The 20,632-nt window shown below is 42.0% G+C and overlaps 3 protein-coding genes across 3 annotated transcripts; 2 read left to right on the top strand and 1 right to left on the bottom strand.

Annotated features, from left to right (window-relative positions):
* Positions 1-1,274: 1,274 nt before the first annotated feature.
* golga7ba (golgin A7 family, member Ba) lies at positions 1,275-3,658 on the top strand. The gene is made up of 5 exons (XM_070922205.1): positions 1,275-1,301; positions 2,317-2,442; positions 3,096-3,248; positions 3,355-3,456; positions 3,575-3,658. The coding sequence occupies exons 1-5, from the start codon at positions 1,290-1,292 to the stop codon at positions 3,656-3,658; spliced, it is 477 nt and encodes a 158-aa protein (XP_070778306.1). The 5' UTR covers positions 1,275-1,289.
* A 2,730-nt stretch (positions 3,659-6,388) lies between these two features.
* On the bottom strand, positions 6,389-11,588 carry crtac1a (cartilage acidic protein 1a). The gene is made up of 14 exons (XM_070918360.1): positions 11,490-11,588; positions 10,752-10,942; positions 10,422-10,618; positions 10,179-10,315; positions 9,887-10,043; positions 9,664-9,798; positions 8,817-8,995; positions 8,607-8,743; positions 8,386-8,468; positions 8,097-8,197; positions 7,577-7,745; positions 6,981-7,126; positions 6,699-6,738; positions 6,389-6,573 (listed from the first exon to the last, which is right to left on the bottom strand). The coding sequence occupies exons 2-14, from the start codon at positions 10,931-10,933 to the stop codon at positions 6,560-6,562; spliced, it is 1,677 nt and encodes a 558-aa protein (XP_070774461.1). The 5' UTR covers positions 10,934-10,942; positions 11,490-11,588; the 3' UTR covers positions 6,389-6,559.
* Positions 11,589-11,978: 390 nt separating this feature from the next.
* On the top strand, positions 11,979-15,886 carry r3hcc1l (R3H domain and coiled-coil containing 1-like). Its single transcript, XM_070920615.1, has 7 exons — positions 11,979-12,010; positions 12,438-12,940; positions 13,197-13,390; positions 13,597-13,667; positions 14,038-14,133; positions 14,225-14,365; positions 15,185-15,886. Exons 2-7 carry the CDS (start codon positions 12,458-12,460, stop codon positions 15,235-15,237), a joined length of 1,038 nt encoding a protein of 345 aa, XP_070776716.1. The 5' UTR covers positions 11,979-12,010; positions 12,438-12,457; the 3' UTR covers positions 15,238-15,886.
* The last annotated feature ends 4,746 nt before the right edge of the window (positions 15,887-20,632 follow it).

Below are 20,632 nucleotides of genomic sequence, written 5' to 3'. Positions count from 1 at the left end.
TTTTCCCTGTGTTGACATAGCAGCAGCCTATAAAGTCGAAAACTACTAGAGGTCCCTGAAGCCCGTCCTCTAACTGGATCAAAGTCGACCCAACTGTATTGAAGTTGTTTAAATGGACTGAGCAACCAGCTGAAATAGTCATCCGAGCCTCACACTCTTGCAAGCAGGACTTAAAAGAATTGATGTGGAGGCATTATAACCCAAGATGTGGATCTTGGTGGTAAAGATGTTTTAATCAAGAGTCAGACACAGATGATTGTAATTGTTTGCTTTGCTTTTATTGTAATCATATATCAACTGTTACTATAAATTGTTCTACTATATCTAATATATTTAATTTAAAACTCCAGAGAGTGCAAGTTATTATTTGACCTAATGATTCATTCTGTATATATTGCCCTTATTTTATGGATGAAATATGCCATTAATGAAATAAACTGATAATTTGATTACCTTAAACTCAAGTGGTAAGTATGGTCTTATTTACTTTTCTCACAGGCTCTGCTGGTGTCTTTGCTTCAGTAGTATGGAAACAAAGAAAGGCCACAATAAAAAAAACGTTTATAAGCAACTGAAGACCTATTTGTAAGATTTAACCACTACTTGTGTGGAGATGTTGAAATTTAAATACCACTAAATTGAAAAGTAATTTCGGTGTCTGACTTTCACCAATCCAACCTGAGCAACTTTTTGTTGACTTGACTGGACTTTTTTGGTCCAAAAAATGACCAATTTACTTGAAACAACTAGATTGTATATCCATTTTTTTAACGGGACACTACCTGAATTTGTGAGTCCCCCAAAAAATACCTCTGCTGTTAAGTGTTTAACATTTTAAATCTTTGACATTTCAAAGACAAGAATTCAAACTACATCAAAAAGAAACATGACTCCATATGAATGCTACTGTTGCTCCGTGTGATGTGCTTTTACAGTCAATACAGGTTGAATGCCGTTCTTTGCTCCCACACATTAGTCCTTTGTCACGGAAAAACACATTTGTACGTCGCAGTAGGAAAAGCACAGGTGTAAATGATAAGATTAATGATGGCTGAATTCCATTTAGCTGCCTCAGTTTCAGGGTCCTGGTATTGTGCATGCTGGCTTACTGTCCCTCTGTCATGGCTCACAATATATAGCCGCCCCCCCGTCTCTCTCTCTCTCTCTCTCTCTCTCTCTCTCTCTCCTCCCCCCGCCCTTCCCCCTCCACTCCTCCAATCCGTCCCCGTGTCCCACTAAAGCGATTTCAGCGCATGCAGGGACTCGTCCCTACGGCTACGGATGGCAACATGGCGACAGAGGTAAGACATTATCTGTTTGATTTTCCTGCTGAGGCTGCGATTACCAGCACAGACAGTGTTACTGTCAGTCATGTCAACCAGGCGCGGGGGCAGGGAGGCTGCACGCGGTGAAACTGTGCGGTTGCGGCTCACTTGAATCTCTTGACTCACTTGAATCTCTTGAATCACTGACGGCTGTGTCCTACATTATCACGCCGTCTTCTCTGCCCTGTAAGCGCGTCCTGGCGTTTTAAAGGGAGGACGGGGATTTGGACAGATCTGGGGCAGATCTGGGGCAGAGACAGCGGGGCACCGAGCGGTCCTCCACGCGACGTTAAGCTGTTTTGGTGAAAGCAGATCTGTTTTTGTCTGTTGAGACGCCCCGTTAATCCGGTGACAGGCCACTGTGTGGACACTGACCACACACACACACACACACACACACACGCACACACACACGCGAGGAATAGCGTTCAGCACCATGGACAGAAGCCGCGCCGCCCTGACCTTCCTCTGCCTCTTTTCTTTCATAAATGTTAAAAAAAGAGAGGGTGATGAACAAAATTGATGTTTACCCAACACACACCTTGATGCGACCAACATTTCCGACATCAACACTAGAGATCACAACAGTTCGGGTGGGCTTTTATCAGTCTGCCTCATCTTGTTCCGCCTGATCGATCTGTTGTGAGCTGTAGTGAAATGTTGTCCCATCTCCCGCAAGCTTCACTCCCCTGTAAGATCAGAGAATGAAACTGTGTGTGTGTGTGTAAAAGATAGTATGTCCAGTGCTGGGCTCTGCTCCAACAGACAACAAGGCAGAAATGAGTGCAGACACTGAGCCACACAGTGATTGATCACACCTCCTCTGCCTCTCCTCTATCATCCGATACTTTCGAATCAGCCACTGTTTGGACACATTAGGAGTGAAGAGGCGCACAGAGAGAGGACGCTCTCTCTGGGGACTCATTAATGGCATAACTGTATCAAACCTCATTATATTTGTATGTGTGTGTGTGTGACTTATCCTCCTCAGTTCCACAATCTGCAGGAGCTGAGGCACAGTGCATCTCTGGCTAATAAAGTCTTCATCCAGAGAGACTACAGCGAGGGAACCACCTGCAAGTTTCAGACCAAGTTCCCCTCTGAGCTGGAGAGCAGGGTGAGCAGACGGCAGCTTCCAACCATACGTGCATTTGTGTGCGAACACATGATAAAATCTACTGTAACGCTTTAATTTATCTATTTATTTATTAATGCCACCAGTTGTGTTGTGTGAGACGTGAACTGACACGGAGATATTTGCGAATGAAAACAGTAATGGAGGCCTTTCGCTTACAAAATGTATTCAATGCTATCATTTCCTCCATGGAAGGGGTTTTAGTTGCTAAATTCAAAGTAATATGTGCGAATTGTGTTATGTATTTATATCAAGAGATCCATTACAACAGAATCTGCTATATCTTCATAAATACATTAATAATACAAACAAGAATAACACATAGTGATAAAATACAGCTCAACAAGTTTGCCAACAGACAAATAAAAAGGTATCTGGTGAATACCCACAGTAGACTCTGCAATATGTGCTCATTAATGATTAAAGACAAACAAATTTCAACGTTTTACCTGCCTTACTACTGCAGAGAGAATTGATGTTGCGTTACACAGAACAATGCCTATATTTGTTTCATTTATGTCCTCATTATCATCCTGCCCTGGTGGCCTGGTGCTAAAGACGCATACCATATAACTGTTCCTTCCCTCTCCCTCCCCATGTTTCCTGTCTATATCTCTTCTGTCACGCGTCTCCAGATTGAGCGGACACTATTTGAGGACACCGTGAAGACGCTGAATAACTACTACGCAGAGGCAGAAAAGATAGGAGGCCAGTCCTACTTGGAGGGGTGCCTGGCCTGCGTCACAGCATATCTCATCTTCCTCTGCATGGAGACACGCTACGAGAAGGTCAGACCGGTGATCTCAAACGCGATGCATTTTGATGGCCTGGGACAATTATTAGCATGTCTGGGCTTCCGTGCCGTTCCTCATCGTTCTTCTGTCTGTGTGTTAGGTGTTGAAGAAGATAGCTAAGTACATTCAGGAGCAGAACGAGAAGATCTATGCACCCAGAGGGCTGCTCATCACAGACCCCATAGAAAGGGGAATGCGTGTCGTATCCTTACTCAAGTGCTTTTGGGTGCATGCACACAAACGCATGAGCATTTATCTTTTCTGTTTAATTAACCACTCTCCGCAGCAAAATCCTTGGTCCCTAACTACTCTCCCACCAGATAGAGATTTCCATCTATGAAGACCGGGGCTCCAGCGGCTCCAGCTCAGGCAGCAGCTCTGTGTCCGGCAGCACTGCTCGATGACCGGGTACCTCCTCACAACCATGTCCCCCCTGATCACTCACAACCCTGGAGGAGAACTGAGGACAGTGATACTACTCCTGTTTCAACACTTAGCCCATAAATCCCAAAGCTACGCTCACACAAAGGATTCGCTAGCTTTTAACAAACAGAGGCATGCTGCTCCTGACGTGCCAACACATGCTAAAGTTGTTGTAAAGCTTTTTTCACTGTGAACGCTTAAAACACACACTTTAGTCATTTGTTGCAAAGCAAGGTGCATGCGCCGACGCAGTCATGTTACTGTAGGATGCAATGTCTCTGTGAAAAGAAAAAAACCCAAACATTTTGCTAGTACTGCTTTGTGTGATCGTACCGTTGCCTTCCTTCCTGTCCTTTGACGTTACCACAGCTAAGTGTAATCTGGTGGGTGAGGAAAGGATGGAAGAGGGAGGAAGGAAGTATAGAGGCAGGAGTGAAGACCACAAGCCTCACTGAACCTCATACCTCAGCCACCACAGTTGCACCATGCGGTCCAGATCAGCCGCACCCCGACCACACCGGACCAACCAGGAAACTGGACTGAACTCATCACCATGAAATCCTGCACACTAGACTCTGGCCGTTAATAAAAATGGTATCTGCAGCTCTGTCATGAGTTCCCAGATTTTTGTATCACAAGGTTTCACCTCCTTCACAGATAAACTGTACAAAGAACCTCTTTCCCTCCTTCACCTCTGATGTACACCATGCTGTCTGGTAGCAGATGAATGTCATTCAGCCCGTCCATGTATATTATGTAGCAGATCTTCCATATTTCTCACGTGAAGCCTATATTTCATTTGTTAGACACACAAACACAGACATGTGCACAAACCTAAGTACTAACCTCTTGGTTTCAAAGAGTGAGACCAACTCTTCCTAAATTTTGATTATGCAAAGACTTACTGTGCATTACATGCAGTAGTAAGTAGACAAAGGATGGGTCAAAAAGTCTTCCTGAATCTTACCTGTAGTGTTTTACAGTACACCAACCCTTCCTTGATTTCTGAACAAACTTCCAAAGAACAATAACCACCAAAAACTGGCTCGCAAATGTGAATGTGTCTTTTATTTTGGTGACATTTTGTGCAAGAACAAACTTTCGTACTGCTTGTTGTTTGATACACATGGCAATGAGATATATGTGACTGGTGTCAAATAAAAACTGTTTCATCACAGCTGCACAGAGCTAATCTTTCTTTGTTACTGAACTGTAAATCTACAAAGTAGACCTTTACTATGGCAGACATTTTGACCATAACAATTTTGTTGGGTGATTATATAATCCATGTTGTGTTTACTACTTGTTCGGCTGGCCCCGAGTGGCCAAAAAACCCATCATGGCTGCTTTAATGTTATTAGTCACACCTATGTTTGACACATCAATAGTGCTTTTGATTTATTTAACGTTTGAGATCCCTTTTTTCACCACCAAGATTTCATTAAACCATTAACGATATGGACATATTTTCATATCGCCGTGTCAAATCTACTGGAAAATATGATATACAAGGATATTAATTTTAAGCACAAAAGACATCTTGTCATGTCACAGTAGAAAAACCACAGGTGTGAATAATAAAATGACTGATGGCTGAATTCCACTGAGCTGCTTCAGTTTCAGGGTCCTGGTATTGTACATGCTGGCTCACTGTCACACTGTCATGGCTTACTGGGACACTTAAATAAAACGGAGCGATCGTTGATATCATTAATAACACCTGGGCTTTTCCTACTATGACAAATCAAAATGTCTGCTGTGGAAAAGGCCTTTAGTACATGACAATAATGATTTGCATGCACTAAAAACATCAAACATTGTATGTCAGATTAACAAAACATGCTAATTTGATGTTGTGACAAGCTTTGGTAAATTCCGAGGTTTGCATGCATGCTTGACCGGGTATACGACAGGGCACGATACTGATCCCAGTTTTTCCAGTCCTCACTTACATCATGGAGGGACTACTGCATGCACCCTGCTCACCAGAGCAAACAGGAAATGTCCAGACTGCAGGACGTCCAGATACTGGGATATGCATTCACTGCTACTGCATGTCACAGGACGTCAAGTCTTTAAGCAAATGCTTGGTCCATTGCTGGATAAAGGCCCTCTGACTGTATCCTCGTTACCTTCATGACTACCACCCCCTGAGATCTGCCAGTGCAGAGAGCACCATGACACACTGTAGTAAAACTGTCTTAAAACAGGAGGCATCAAACGTGGAGACAGAGGTGGAGCGGATGCCATCGTAAAATGGAGCCAACGCTGCATGAATGGAGGGACAGAATAGGGAAGAACAAGAAAAAAATGGTGGAGGAAAACAAAGAAAAGCAGACATCAGAATATGACAACACAGTGCAAATGGCTGAAACTGACGGAGACGGCAGTCAAGTGGAAGGGAGACGAGAAAAAGACACGGGAATAAAGGAACTCCAGCTGGTCTGCAGAGTTCATGTCTTGTTCTTACTAGTTCATCTTCAGCTGGCTGCATTAGTGACAACTCAGTATGTCTTCCAACATGCAGAGAGCACTAGCTGCTGTTGCCAGTCAAACTACATGTAGTAACAAGGACATATGTGGGACTAAATGGGCAGTGTCTGAAGTACTGCAGACAGATACGATTTATGATTTATGAAATGACAATCTGACCATATTGATTTGTAGAGGTTTATTTAGCGAAGTTTGCCATGACAAAAAAATAGCAACTATAACCTAGCAGGAGCAGTAAACGTGAAAAATGAACAATCAAAGAGAAAAATAGAAACTACTCATAGAGTAAAGACAACAACAAGGCCCATCTTAAAGCACAGAAAAAAAGAAATGTATTTTAAAACCATGTTTTCTGTATCATTTTCCATTTTGTATTGCATTTCATGTGATTATCCTGACAGACCTGTAGGAAAATACAAATTAAAAAGAACATTAAAACGAAAACAAATAATATTTGATTTCAAATTATTTTATTCATCTCTAAAAGGCTCTTCATTTAAAAAACGAATTAAAAACAATGTGGCTTACCTGCACAGCGGCCATTCTTGACAGTGAAACCTTCACCACACTAAACAAAAAGAAGAATTCATTGGTATTCAAATCAAATATGTCGATTCATTTAGATTTTACAGACAAAGGACTACAAATGATCACTAGTAACGTTACTGACTGACACAACTTCTGTTTGTTTCACTTCTAATTGAACCAAACTTGCCAGTGAGAGAAAAAGACTTTTACAAGTCCACTGCCAGTGACTGACTGGAACATTACCCGTGTTCATAATTCATGCCGTGGATCCGGTCTGCGTACCTGCGTGTCATTGGCAAGCACAGCCGTTTCGCCTTCTTTGGGATAGGCTACTTCCACCACAGAGTTCATTTCACCAGGCTGGAGGGTTCGAGTGATGGAGCTGCCGTCTGGCCAGGAGACCTCCAGCACCGTCACCTCATCGCTTCCTGCGGGTCACGGAGAGAAAAATCACTCAGCATCACACAGGAGGAAAATAAACCCTTCAAAAAGTTACATCATTTTCTGTGTGTGTTAATACAACACATGATATTACATGTTGAAGGAATAGTGAAGATGAGAAGATTGATACCACTCTCAGGTCTGTATGTTAAATAATGAAGCTAGAGACAGGAGGCGATTAGCTTAGCTTAGCAATAAGAGTGGAAACTGGGGGAAACAGCTAGCCTGGCTCTGTCCATAAGAAACACGCCTACTGTGACTTCCCAGACTCTTGTCATTGTGAGGTTAGCTAGCTGCTGGGGTGATGTATAATACAATGTGTAGATTGGGTTTAACATGTGCAATAAACTATAACAGTAATAGTGGCAGTGTACCCTGCCTTTTACTTCAGATGTATGTTTGTCCCATTTTCTTTGAGTGTCTATGAAGGAAGTTACCTAAACCAAAGTGTGCGACAGGCTCCATCTCACACAGGTACCCCGAGCCTCCATCAATGATGCGCGTGTGAGCTCCACTCTGATTGGTGAAGGCCGTTACCTTGGCTCCCCGGGCAAAAGAGCCAAACTGGGTGCGAGGGATGACCCGCAGCCAGTTGTTGGACGAGCCCTGATGAGGTTTGACAGTTTATGTTGTGGATCTTTAGGGCTCAGTTGCTATGAACAAACACCAGTGGTGAAATGTAACTAAATACATTTATTCAAATACTGTGCTCAAGTACAAGCTTGAGATACTTGTACTTTACTTGAGTATTTCCATTTTATGCTACTTCATACTTATATTTTTTACTCCACTACATTTATCTGACAGCTGGAGTTACTTTTCAGATTAATGTTTTACTTACAAATTTTATAAAAGTTTATAAACATGAGAACACATGAGAATTTTTACATTGGTCTATTGGTAAAGGATCTGAATACTTCTTCCACCACTGACAAACACACACGTGCACATACACACCTGTGTGACCTTGAAGACAGAGATTGGCTGCTGGGCACTCTCCCCATGTGCCAGCAGCAAGTCCAGCTGTCCGTCCCGATCCAAGTCTGTCACAGTGCCACCTGTCCAAAACAGACAGAGAGCTTTCACCGCATTGACCTACATAACAACTTCACTGTGGTGTCTATCTGACAGCTGTGTCTCTGTAAATCTCATCCAAACAGAGAGGTAGCAGGGAAGTTCACGTCAGGTTAGAACATTTCGAGAATAAAACTTTGTCGCCTGATGTCTGAGTTTAGAAACAGCTGACCTGTTCCTCGCCCCTGTGGCTCTGCAGCATCTCCCACATTAAGCTCCTGGATCAAAGGGTCTGCATCAGCTCTCCTTGACACCCTGCAAACAAACACGCAAGATTCTCAAAATAGCTAATACTTTAAACAATAATCCAGAATGTGTTTTACGGCCAGTTATTTTTTAATGGTTTGATGCTTCTCATTGGAACTAGGGTTCACATGATAATTGAGATGTTACCTGAACAGCCTGTTAGGGGCGTAGCCTTTGTAAGCGATGTTGTTGAAAAACACCTCCAGCTCCTTGTCGTTGTCAAAGTCGGCAGCGATGACTGTGCGAATAGGTGAGGGAGCAGCAAATCCTCCAGAGGCTATGTTCTGCACAAGAGTACGCTGTCAAGTCTTTATCACACTCATTCCATCTTACAGACTTTTACATATAGTCACAAACTTTGAATTTGTTTTCCGCCACCGTCCTGTTCTTCTTCCTTACCCGGAATTTAGAGTCGCTGCCTTGCAGGAAAAGTCTGTGTGGGCCGTTCCAGTTGCCATAGACGATGTCCGTCTTTCCATCGCCATTGAAGTCGGCTAGTGCTACTCCTCTGCCATGCTGGTACCGGTCCTCTGTACCTTTAGAAGTTGACACAATGTTGAAAACCTTAGTGCTGGAAAAATAAGACACTATATTTTGATAAGAATCCTTTTTAATGCCCCTATATATAGGATTTGAAAATTCCCAACATTGGCGACTCCTAGGTGTAGTACCAAAAAAAGACAGCAATGCATTCTGGTACCCCTGACCAGACACTACATTTTCAGTGTAATAACCTCAATATTTCAATTTGAATTACCTCCCTGGTCTTATTTAAACAAGAGTCTTCAGCCATATTAGCGGCTTTGTAAGGCTGTACTTAGGCAGCATGCTAACATGCCCACAGTGACAATGCTAACATGCTGATGTTTAGCAGGTTTGTTTCGTGTGTTTGCATGCTAACATCTGCTAATTAGCACTAAACCCAAAGTACAGATGAGAATAATGTCATCAGTTTTGCAGTACTTTTGTTTATTTAGTCATCAACAAAAGTATTTTCATTGCAATCCATCCAACAGCTATTGAGACATTTCAGTCAGGACCAAAGTGATCGTCTGACAGACCGACACTGCCCAAAAGTAAAAACTTTGAAAGACAAACAGTGGCCTCAGGAACTACTAACTGTACTCAAAAACTACATGTAATTAAAAGTATTTCTATACCTGACTATACCTTTCAGTATCTACGCTTCCTGTTTCATACTCACCAGCTTCTCTGGCCATATCAACAAAAGTCCCATCGCCGTTGTTCTTGAACAGGAAGTTGGGTCCGTTCTCGTTGTCGCAGAACACATCCGACCTCGACTGGCTTAGGATCGGTCCGACCACCACACCGCGCCCACCTGCGCCACAAGCAAACCGTGAAAGCATCAGCTGATTCAGCACACTTCAAAACATCACAGACTTCACCTCTCCAGCCCGATTCCTGACCTGTGAACTTGTTGACCCCGGCCTCGGCAGCCACGTCAGACAGAGCGATGATGCCCTTGGTGACATCACTGGCAGCCTCATCCATTTCTAGGAGAGCGTGGGGACCGACGTTGCCACTGGCATAGTTGGCCACATAGATTGAGTAACGGCCTGTTCCCTGCAGTGCAACAACAGGCAAGAGGGTGAGAGGAGGGTTTTATGGAATTGAGAAAATGGCAGGAAAAAGAGGAAAGGCTGAGAAAAATCAGATTGTGGGACTTCAGAAATAGGTTTACAAAGTGAGTTTACTGACCTTTCTGTCAACACATGCAACCGAACGTCCTGCCATGCGATTAGCAACACCACGGCGCACATTGAGCTCGTCGCTCAGAAGATCTTCAAAGCGTCCATTTCGAAACTTGAAGAGCTTGTCAGAATAAGTTGCCCGCCCTGCATGATAAAAAGTCAGTTATCACGAGGAATAATCATTCAGCTACCTGAAATGACTTGCTGGAGCAAACAGTTTGAGCACACATCATAAGAATGCACTGCTTACCAGAGTAAGCGTTGTTTGTGTTGAGGAAGTAGACCTCCTCGCGTCCATCTCCATCCACATCACAGGCAGTAACTCCAATAGCATTTCCTGCTCGGTCCCTCAGGGCGTAGTATGGAGAGTTACTGTCATCAATAGCGATGTTTACCAGCCTGTTTTGAGTACTATCGTACTTCAGCACCAGGTTGGGCCCATTGTACCTGAGGGAGAACATCACACAGGTTTGTTTTGCGCACACGGTATAATATAAGAATTTCTGAGCACAAGACTCAGCTAACAGACGTATGCTGTCACACCATCAGCACTTTACCATTTAACCATTTTCACACTCACCCTGCCACAACCACCTCTAGGTCGCCGTCACCATCCACATCTGTTACCGCCATCCCATAGTTGAGTTGCGTGGGATTGTGCAGACTGTCAGAAGGAAGCATCGTCTGTGTTACATCCTGAAGCATGGGCTCAGAGCTTGAACAGAGTCCCACCAGGAGGAGCAGCAGACCTGAACCCCACATCGCTGCAACCTGGCAGAACACGGGGCAGGGCTGGGTTATGCATTTTATTTCAATATGCAGATGGTGCACAAGTCTTCTGTATAAAGCAGGATAGACATAATGCATGATGAGCAAATATAATATATGGAGATACTGTATGTTCATGATATGATAGACTGCGTATTAGTATCCTTCAGCCTCTGCCATGACTAACATGTATTTAAAGGGGGACTCCACCAATTTTACACATCACTTTTACACATTTTGACAATTTTTAAGCGTCTCTTGAGTCCCCCAACTTACAATGACAATGAGTTGAAGGCCATGATTGAAGTTAAAGTATGTTTCTCTCCAAATACACCAGTGTAGGAGGAAGTAATCCTACATTTGAAAATAGATGTTCGTCCATAAATTCAACATTTGTGCCACTACAGTATAGTATCTGCAGACACATATGTTATTAAAGCTCTATTATTCATTACATTTTCTGTATCACTAATGAATTCTTGTTAATAATTATGCACGATATAATATTTCCTTTGCTCCACCACCGGCATGGAGAAATCTCCTGACTTACCTGACAGCCCTACCAGTGTGCAGAGATGGAGATGATCTGACGGGAGTGCACTCGACGACGCTTGTTTTATCATTTGGCAAAGCTTCTCCACGTTACACAATTTCTGCTTTTAAAATTTATGAAACAGCTTGCGTAACGTGTAGAAGATTGGCCAATCAGCGAAGAACTGCCTGACTAATTAGACTGTTGACCAATGGCTGGCCTGTGCTTGCGGGCGCCTGCGCGTGAGAGGCGGAAGTCTGCTCTGTTTGTAGGCGCTGCAGCACAAAAACATTACAACGACGGTCCAGACAAAATACATTTAAGCGACAGCACATTGGTAGAAATGTTGACCTATAAAGACAACCAATATTCTGATAAAAAAAACACAAAGTCGACATTAAACAAATGTGCTCGCCACCCAGAGTGGTTCAGCTGCGTCATACGTCATACAAGAACACCATCTTCCAGAATGCTTTGCGGCGTCCTAAACTTGCGTCAGTAGTGCGACGAAAATCTACAGCCAAACAAACCAAACACGGGTAAGCTGAAAGACCAACAATAATGTATAATTCTGTTTGTAAATGGTTTAAATTAAAATGATAAATAATAATAAAATAAATGAACAGACTTATATGTTAGTGTATATCCTCAATTATTACAACCTCAACGAGAGGACGTTTCGTTATAACTAGCTAAATTGGTAAGCTAACTGTAGCTAACGGCAATGCCGTGGTTTAAATGCTTTTCGATTTTTTTTAGACTCTTCTCCCAGATGAATCAACTATTTTAAATCTTAATAAAATGTAATTCATATTGTGATTAAACTCATTCAAGATCAATATCTTTCTTAACCGTAAGCAGGTTTCTAAACGAGACCTGCTTACGGTTAAGAAAGATACATGAGATTACGTTTTTTTTTTTTTATTGCATTGCCTCTTCTTCAGCTTTCTTTCCTCTGTGATCCAGATGTTCAACATCATTTCATAATGGAGTCGGAACAGCCAAAAGAAGACTGTGCTCCAACTCAGCCAACACCCACACCTCCGTCTCAGTCAAAGAGGCCAAGTCAGGCTCTGTACACCCCCAAGCAACGACTTCATGGCTCCAAAGACAAAGCTCAGACTCAGGGAGAAGTTAAACCAAGACCCAGACCTCGCTACACAGACAAGGCAAGGAAAAACGCCAAGAACAAGAAGGACAAGACTGGAGCAGCGGATAAGGGAGCGCCTGTTGGAGGAGAAGATGGAGGTGAGATCCAGAACGGTGACGGCAAGCCTGATGTGAAGGAAGAGCAGTTGCAGGATGCAAATGTGCAGGTTAATGGGCACCCTGACTCAACCAATGCGGAGGCCGATGCTATCTCACGGCTGGAAGCAGCATCCCTTCAGGAAGAAAAGGGAGAAGAGGAGAGTTGGGACACCTTGTTTAATGATGATGGAGATTGTCTGGATCCGCACCTGCTTGAAGAGGTGAGCCTTTGCCCTCGGGTGATATATTAAAAAGAAAAGTCACAATAACCAGAAGAACATTCCCCAAAATTCACATACACTCATTTACCTGTTTATTTGTACACCTATCTAAAACGTATGCAGTTTAATAAGTGTTCTAATACAACACTTGAAAGCAGAGTTGTAATTCAGGCTTAATGCCCCTTATCCCTTTCCTTCTCCTCCCATCTGTCCTCACCTGCCTCTGCATCCTCTTCTCACTTCTTCACCCTTCCAGCTGGCTGTGCAGGAAGGTAGAAAGAAGGGGTCAATCCAGCAGCCCAGGTTTGATTACTACAACATGGACCGAGATGGCGATGATGACGACGACATCGACCTCAGTGAGGAAGAACTTTCTCACATTGTAGAGATCTACGACTTCCCTGCAGAGTTTAAGACAGAGGACCTTCTCAAGTTGTTTCAGTGCTACCAGTATGTATAATCCAACACACGACTGAAAATTAAAACTACAATGTTGTCCCTGTTCATTAATATAATTCGGGTTTCTTGACATCTCAGTGAGTGTAGGGCCCCTGGTATATGTATTGCATCTGAGATCAACAAGACTCAGAAGTATCAGTTTTTATCTTCCGTTGGGTTTTGTAATATTTTTGTGTGACTTTTCACTGTGTTTCCAGACAGAGAGGCTTTGACATCAAGTGGATTGATGACTCACAGGCCCTGGGTCTCTTCTCAAGCCCCATTGCAGGTTAGCGAAGAGCTTCTGCAATACATTATCCTCTGCTCTCCTATATGATTGTTGTGACACTTTTCCTGCCACAATGGGGGGGGGGGCCTCAGACTCAGAATCAGAATCAGAAATACTTTATTGATCCCTGAGAGGAAATTACCTGTTTAATAAAGAGGATCAGTGGACGTGAGTAGGCCCTGACCCACCAACTTACCGACAACTGAAAAACTCAACATGAAGTAGGTGTTAACAGCTGAGCCATTATATCGTGTTGTAATACGTTTGAATCTCTTTTTGACATCTTCTTACAAATGTGCCTTTTCAGTTCTATTCAAATAATATTAAACAACAACAAACATTTTGCGATTTGTTTCTTTTCCCTTTTCAGCCCGTGAAGCTCTAAGATCCAAACATCCACTAATGAAGTTGCGACCACTCTCCAAATCCTCCGCTGCTACAAGGGCCACAGCCCGCAGCTGCTCAGGTGCAAATATAGCCATCCGTCTTGCCACTTCTGTATCAGTTTGTCCCCTGTATCTTACACCCTCTTTATTCTCCTTTCCTCCCATCCCCAGACTACCTCCTTCCTGCTAAAGAGAGACCTCAGACGAGTGCAGCGCTGGCCCGCAAGCTTGTGATCGGTGCCCTTGGTGTAAAAAGCAACCTGACGAAGGAGCAGCACGAGGCAGAGAGGAGGAAACTCCAGGAGGCGAGAGGTGCATTATTCCTAGAGATGTTATGTTCAGCTTATGATTGAGGTTTTTTATGTGAAGATGAGCTGTGGTCAGCAGGCCTGTTTTCTCCACTAGTAGCCTAGATGTCAAAGAAGCAGACTTTTGACTGAAATACTGCAGATCCTCATCTTGAGCGGGCAGTTCCTAAAGTGAATAATGGGTTTAATATGTGTCATTAAGAAAGAACATGGGTTCCCAGTCCCTGAATTATTAATATTAAAAACACATAACAGTCCTCATCTGACTGTCCTAGTTTTTGCATCACAAGGTTTTGTCCACCAGTGGGGGCTGTTTTTGCACTTCACAGAAGAAAATGGCAAGTGTAGTTGCAAGTTGACGCCAAGAGAAGTTGCTCTCCGTCCACTGCTATGCAGATCATAGCAGGTCTATAATCAGTACAGCAGCCATTTCCCTTCACAGATGGAACATAAGTATATAGGCACAGAAAACCACAAATGGCTGTCCAGTGAAGAGCCAGTCAGGAAGTCAGGGCCTTGAGTATAGAAAACTAAAAAAAGCTCCTTTGTTCTTAGCATGCTGTGCTCTTTATTTAAGATTACAACAACACGCACAGTGAATGTCGGTGGAGAAGTGCATCGTGCTGAACATTGTGTCCTTGGAATGGATGCCACGTATAGTCGTACCCAGAGATTAATTTACAGCCGGCTCGTCAGTCTGCCTCAGCGCTTCACTTACCGTTATGTGGCAAAGACAGTGATACAAATTTAGATACAAATCACCAAAGTGTTGTTTAGTTCAGGGCTTTCGCTGATTTGTCTCCCACTGTGATTCATCTTTCAGAACAAAAGCGCCTGGCAGCCAAACAGAAGGAAGATGCTTGGGATGGGAAGTGACTGCACAGAAAACTACCCCCCCTCTCTGTTTTTAAATTTTTTTTTTTAGATTCCTTGATTCAGCAGAAGCTAAAGTCTTCTCTGTTTCTTCTCCTGCTCTGTGTTGTTTTGTCAACTGGCCACTCCTTCCTGCCACTGCACTTCCCAAAAGTGAATTCCCATTATGTTTTCCTTCTTTCCGCCACAATCCTTCACCAACTGTTATTGAACGCCTCATAATCCACTGTCTGTTCTCCTGCAGTGTTACATCAGATGAGAACGTCCTACTACTGTTCACTCACCTTTATGTTCTTACTTTGTCCATGCAGGGACTGTTGCCTCTGTGCCGTGGCCGGGGCTAATACAACCAACTCACCTTTCATATTTCTTAACATTGTAACCACAGTCTGTAGTGAAGCACTGAGTCTGATCGTTTGTAGAGGGTAAATAATGCTTTGAAATACTTCTTTTTCTGAATAGATCTAAGGTCAAATGTCTTTTAAAAAAATAAATGTTTTAAAGATGACCCAACTAAATCCACCTGTAAACGTGAGGGCTTTCTGTTAAAGGTCCTGTAATGTTAAATTCAGTCATGATGATACAGCACATCATTATAATGTATATGAAGACATTGTTGAGATTAGACTCTGCTTGAGAGAGATTGAATTAAAAGTTGTCACTTTCAAAAATGCAGTCCGCCAGTTTGATGCTCACTTGGATCAACATTGGACTCATTATCTCGTCTTATTGAGCGTTTTCTGAGAAGTGACAAGCCTCAGCTGCTGTTCTTGTCCAGTATCGTGGCTCTTCTGTCTGTTTAAACCTCTGTTAAAGCTTGTTGTCCAGGCAGTACTAATGATGACGACGATAAGGTTGTCATTCATTCTGAAGAGCAAATTTCAACCGAATAAGCTTTTAGTTTTTTAGTTGAGTAGATCTTGTCTTCATCTGGCTAGCCAGTTAAAATGAAAGAAAGCATTTTAGGGTTTGATTTGGGGAGAAAAGATGTTGTGAACACAGAGATTTGAAAGGAGTCCAACCTTGCCCATGTTCTAAAACAACTACAGTGGGCGGATACATCACTGTGATACATCATTGTAGTGGCTGCACAGTGACAGATCTCAGGTCGGGAAACTTAAGTTGCATACATTTTAACTTGTCAAACTGAATTATTTTTATGAAATAAGGTACAATTTCAACTCCAACTCAAAAAAAAACTAGTAAGTATTGTAACATCTATTAGTTGAGAACGGCTTTAGATTGAAAAACGTCTGGTTACTGTTACCTTTCTTTATTCCTGTTAAGTTGAGTTTTTGAGACAGTGACAGTGTCTATACATTTAACTTCAACCTGCATTTCCTAATTCCGAGTAGCTTTTCATAATGCAGCCTCCTGAAACGCACACATCCAGACTCTAGAGACTTTTGTGACAGCTGGAGGCAGCTGCCTCCTCTGAGGCTTCACGCAGCCGACCACAGACCACGTGGCACTGCGTCTCCTTCACCTCCTCAGCCAATAATTAAGTCTCATTATCCCAGCTTATAGAAAGCTGCAAATTTGTCTCTTTTTTTTTACTGCAAATTATCTAACTTTATATCTACTTGAAACTAAAATTTGCTGTTACTTTTGGCCTCACTAGCTTCTAACTGTTAGTGTAAATGTTAACATAATAACACAACAGATTTCTGGATGTTTGAAAAGGTGATCATTCATTTTAAAACATTGTTGCTGGAAGCCGGAAGACCAAGATCATTTAATCAGACTATTTGTGTGAAATTTAACTCCACCACTATTATATATCCAAATCAGTGCCGGCCATTACTGCTGTTTGTTAGACTGAGGACGACTGAGACACAGTGCCACGTGGCTCATAGTTGGCTAATTAAAGTGCTGCTGCCTCAGAGGAGGCACCATTACATGTTCCGCTTGTGTGTTATTTTTAAATCAGTATAGTTCACAATGAGCATGACAAATTCATATTCACACTATTTAAATATAATATGCAGGTATTAATCTCTTTCCAGTGATTCCTTGTTTCCAAAGATGTATTTGTGCGGCAGAAGAATTAGGATTAGGTTGTTGTCAGTACATCATACAAACTCATGCATTGTTAAAGTTGATGAAAATGTCAGCATGTGTGTTAAGTGTTTTTTATAGACATAAAGGAGGCAATATCAGTTAGTGAAAGCCATACTGTTTAATTTAATTGGGGTGGTATTAAAAGAACTATGTAGCATTACATGTTATAGTTTTTATTTATGCCTGCTGTCAGACCATTACGTAATACTTTATGTAAACCTTTCCAGAATGTGAAAGTAATGAAATGTAAAGGAAAATATGCCAACAAGATCAAGAAATGATTTCCTAAATGATCATGTGATTTGACTCTCATTCTTTCAACTTTATGCACATCACTGGTAAGAATTTGAAAAGAAGTTTGGGAATGCCAACAACAAAAAGATACTGCATCTATTAATTTTGTTCTGTTTCAGGGTTTTTGTCTCTTCAGTTTTTTTGTTGTATGACTGATCACGGAAATCTGTTTTGAAAATGAAAAACAAAAATAGAAACAAAATATACTGTGTGTTGATTTGACATTACTTAAGCTTAATCTCCAAGTTGTGATTCATTAAACCCTTTTGTTGTTACTCCTGGTTATCTTTTTTTAAAAGCCCGGACTCAGTGGTCTCAGTGCACACGTGACTTTCTCTTTTATAACCTACTTACATGACTCCCACTGAGTGTGGAATAAAACCAAATTTTCAGTGTGTCTGCCAGAACAGAAGTGGACCTCCCTGTGCTCTGTTGTTCTTGCAGCTGAACTGCATATACAGCCTGTAGCTGCTCTTTAGCCTCGTCGTGTGAGATCTGAGCCCTGCCTATAATCTCATGCTTTACTGTGGCTTCACGAGGAGGTGATGCACCGCAGAGCAGCCTGCTGGGTGCCTCGCACACAATCATTCGATTAACAACACAAACACAAACCACTACTGAGCAAGTAGTGGTCCAAAGTGCCAACTCTGCCCTAGACGTGCTGCACAGAAATACTGTTATGTCATGGAGCAAATTAAATGAGAGGCATGGTCCAAATGAAGGAATAATCTAATGTCTCACCACAATAAAGGACTCTGGTGGTGCAGGGTGGAGCGTGTCCTAGCACCAAAGCACACACACCTTACATCACCCTCCTCCCTTTTTAATTTGCTACTAATGACACAATTAAAACAGACTGATCACCACCTGAGCAATCAGTCGTGTCTTGGCAGTATTATTGTTGTATTTAATTGTCAGGGGCCATGCACAGCAAAACAAGAGATGTACCAGATTCAGCTACTCGCTCATTTCCATCTGCAGTCCGAGGGCAGAAGCACCTGAGTGTGTTTAGCGTAAGCGAGACTATGTACGTTTTCAGAGAATAAATAACAGTATTTCTCCAACAGATGAAAAGTTGAATACAAAAGCAGTAAAACACACCATTCCTCAATTCAACACACTTACAGGTTTTTAAAAACTTTGCTGATTCAGCCTTACGTGGTCTGGTACGATCAGTGGCTTATGGTGGCTAAGCCAACTTTAGATCTTTAATGTATAATGGACATTACTGATTCAGCTTGCTGATTGTGTGACTCCTCTCCTCTTGTGGTACTGTTACAATAGCATAGCATTTTAGCTAAATGCAAGTTCAGCAGTAGTTCAGCATTTAGCATTATCCCATAACGGACACTTGTAGCCGCTGTGGCCGCTGATAATAGTCTTGCTTGAATCATGGGACAGTTAAATGGATTGATATGAATGGCAATGAAATGAATTATTAATAAGAAAGGTACTGATGGACATGATATGATGTGTTCAGGGACCTGTTTGTTGCTTTAGGATGAAGTAAGACTTTTTAAAATCCACAGATAAGTGATAGTTATAGTCGTCATCTTAAAGAACGCCAGTAGCCAGTAACCAGCCAACCAATGTCTCTAAAAATGGCATCAAGGATCTATCACTTTCTTTATGTACTTTGTATTACTCGTTTGATTTCAATTTGACATTTTACTTTTAGAACGTGAAAATTATATTCTACTCCAACTCATAAAAGGGAAAAAATAAGACCAAAGTAAGTCACATATTTAAAGTATAGCCTATGTAATGTGACAATGGGCAGCTGTGAGAGTTTGTATGTGTTCATCAGTGGGAATGAGGTTGGAAAGAACCATAAAACATGGGTTAGCTCAGGCTCCCTGGATAGGAAAGATGGGAAACCCAGTCACTGTTGAATCTTTACCAGCCGCGACAGAAAATTAACGGTGAGCGTGTGTGTGTCATCATGGCGAAATGTGGTCCTGGAGACACCTCCTGTAGCGGGAAGTACCACAGAGGAGGTTTTGAGTACTGTGCCAGGTGTTTATATGTCTGTCTGTGGACAGATTTTGTCAACACAATAGCGTCACAACCGTGCAAGATGCACCAGAAGTACAGGGTAAGATGTAGGAAAGGGGCCATTGGCCTTCCCAATTTTGGCATCTAGCCCACATTTGTTTTAAGCCGCTGATCACTGTAAATGCTCCTTCTTAACAGATGTTTGCGCAAAATTAGGATGTGGGTATGATCTGTCCCATGATTACTGAGTACTCATGTAATGATAATATCTTTTTCAAATCTGCTGAGGGAAGCAATGGAGTGTACATGCTGTTGTGATCAGACTATCAAACTAGCATATGGCACTATATAAACTGCCTGGACTGCTGTAAGGGGTAACTTGTCATTGTGTTATCTATTTTATACAATAAGATAAATAAAACACAATATAAAAAATCTTTTTAACTCTATAGTCAGTTCAATAAGGGAATCTCTTTTAGCAAGTTAGCAGATTCCCCAAATGTTCTGCAGAAACCTTTACCTTTGTTCTACCTTGGAAAACTCTGCAGTCAAATAACCATGCCTCAAATAACCATACAGTTTGTCAATCTGACGTTTATTCTTTAACTACCATTACCAAGTACTGTTAAAAGCGCAATACCGTGGTACCACCAGATCTCATCTGATGTTACCGATGTTAAACAGGTAGAGAACAAACAAGTGAAAATACTTATCATAATAAAATTAACAATACAAAACACAGCCACACAGGGACAAGTTTCAACTCAAAAGTACATTAAAATTCTGCATAAATTAGAGACCTAAAGAACAATATTCCAGAGAGGTAATATAAAACTGTACATGACAATACATTTGCAATACATTACAATATTTATTCAAATAAGGCAAAATAGCACCATGAAATAAAAAAATTCTCATTCAAAACCAAAAACCACACAGTTGTAACAGGAAATACTGCATTTGTAATGTCAACAGTGAAAGCACAGGAAGCATGTACAGATTTCTGTAGACAGTCTGATAGTCTGGGTTGATATTATGTGGACGGCAG

The sequence above is a fragment of the Enoplosus armatus genome, chromosome 2, assembly GCF_043641665.1.
Source record: "Enoplosus armatus isolate fEnoArm2 chromosome 2, fEnoArm2.hap1, whole genome shotgun sequence".
NCBI lineage: Eukaryota > Metazoa > Chordata > Actinopteri > Centrarchiformes > Enoplosidae > Enoplosus > Enoplosus armatus.
The sequence above is the reverse complement of the archived record's forward strand: the minus strand, read 5'-3'. Positions and strand labels throughout refer to the sequence as shown.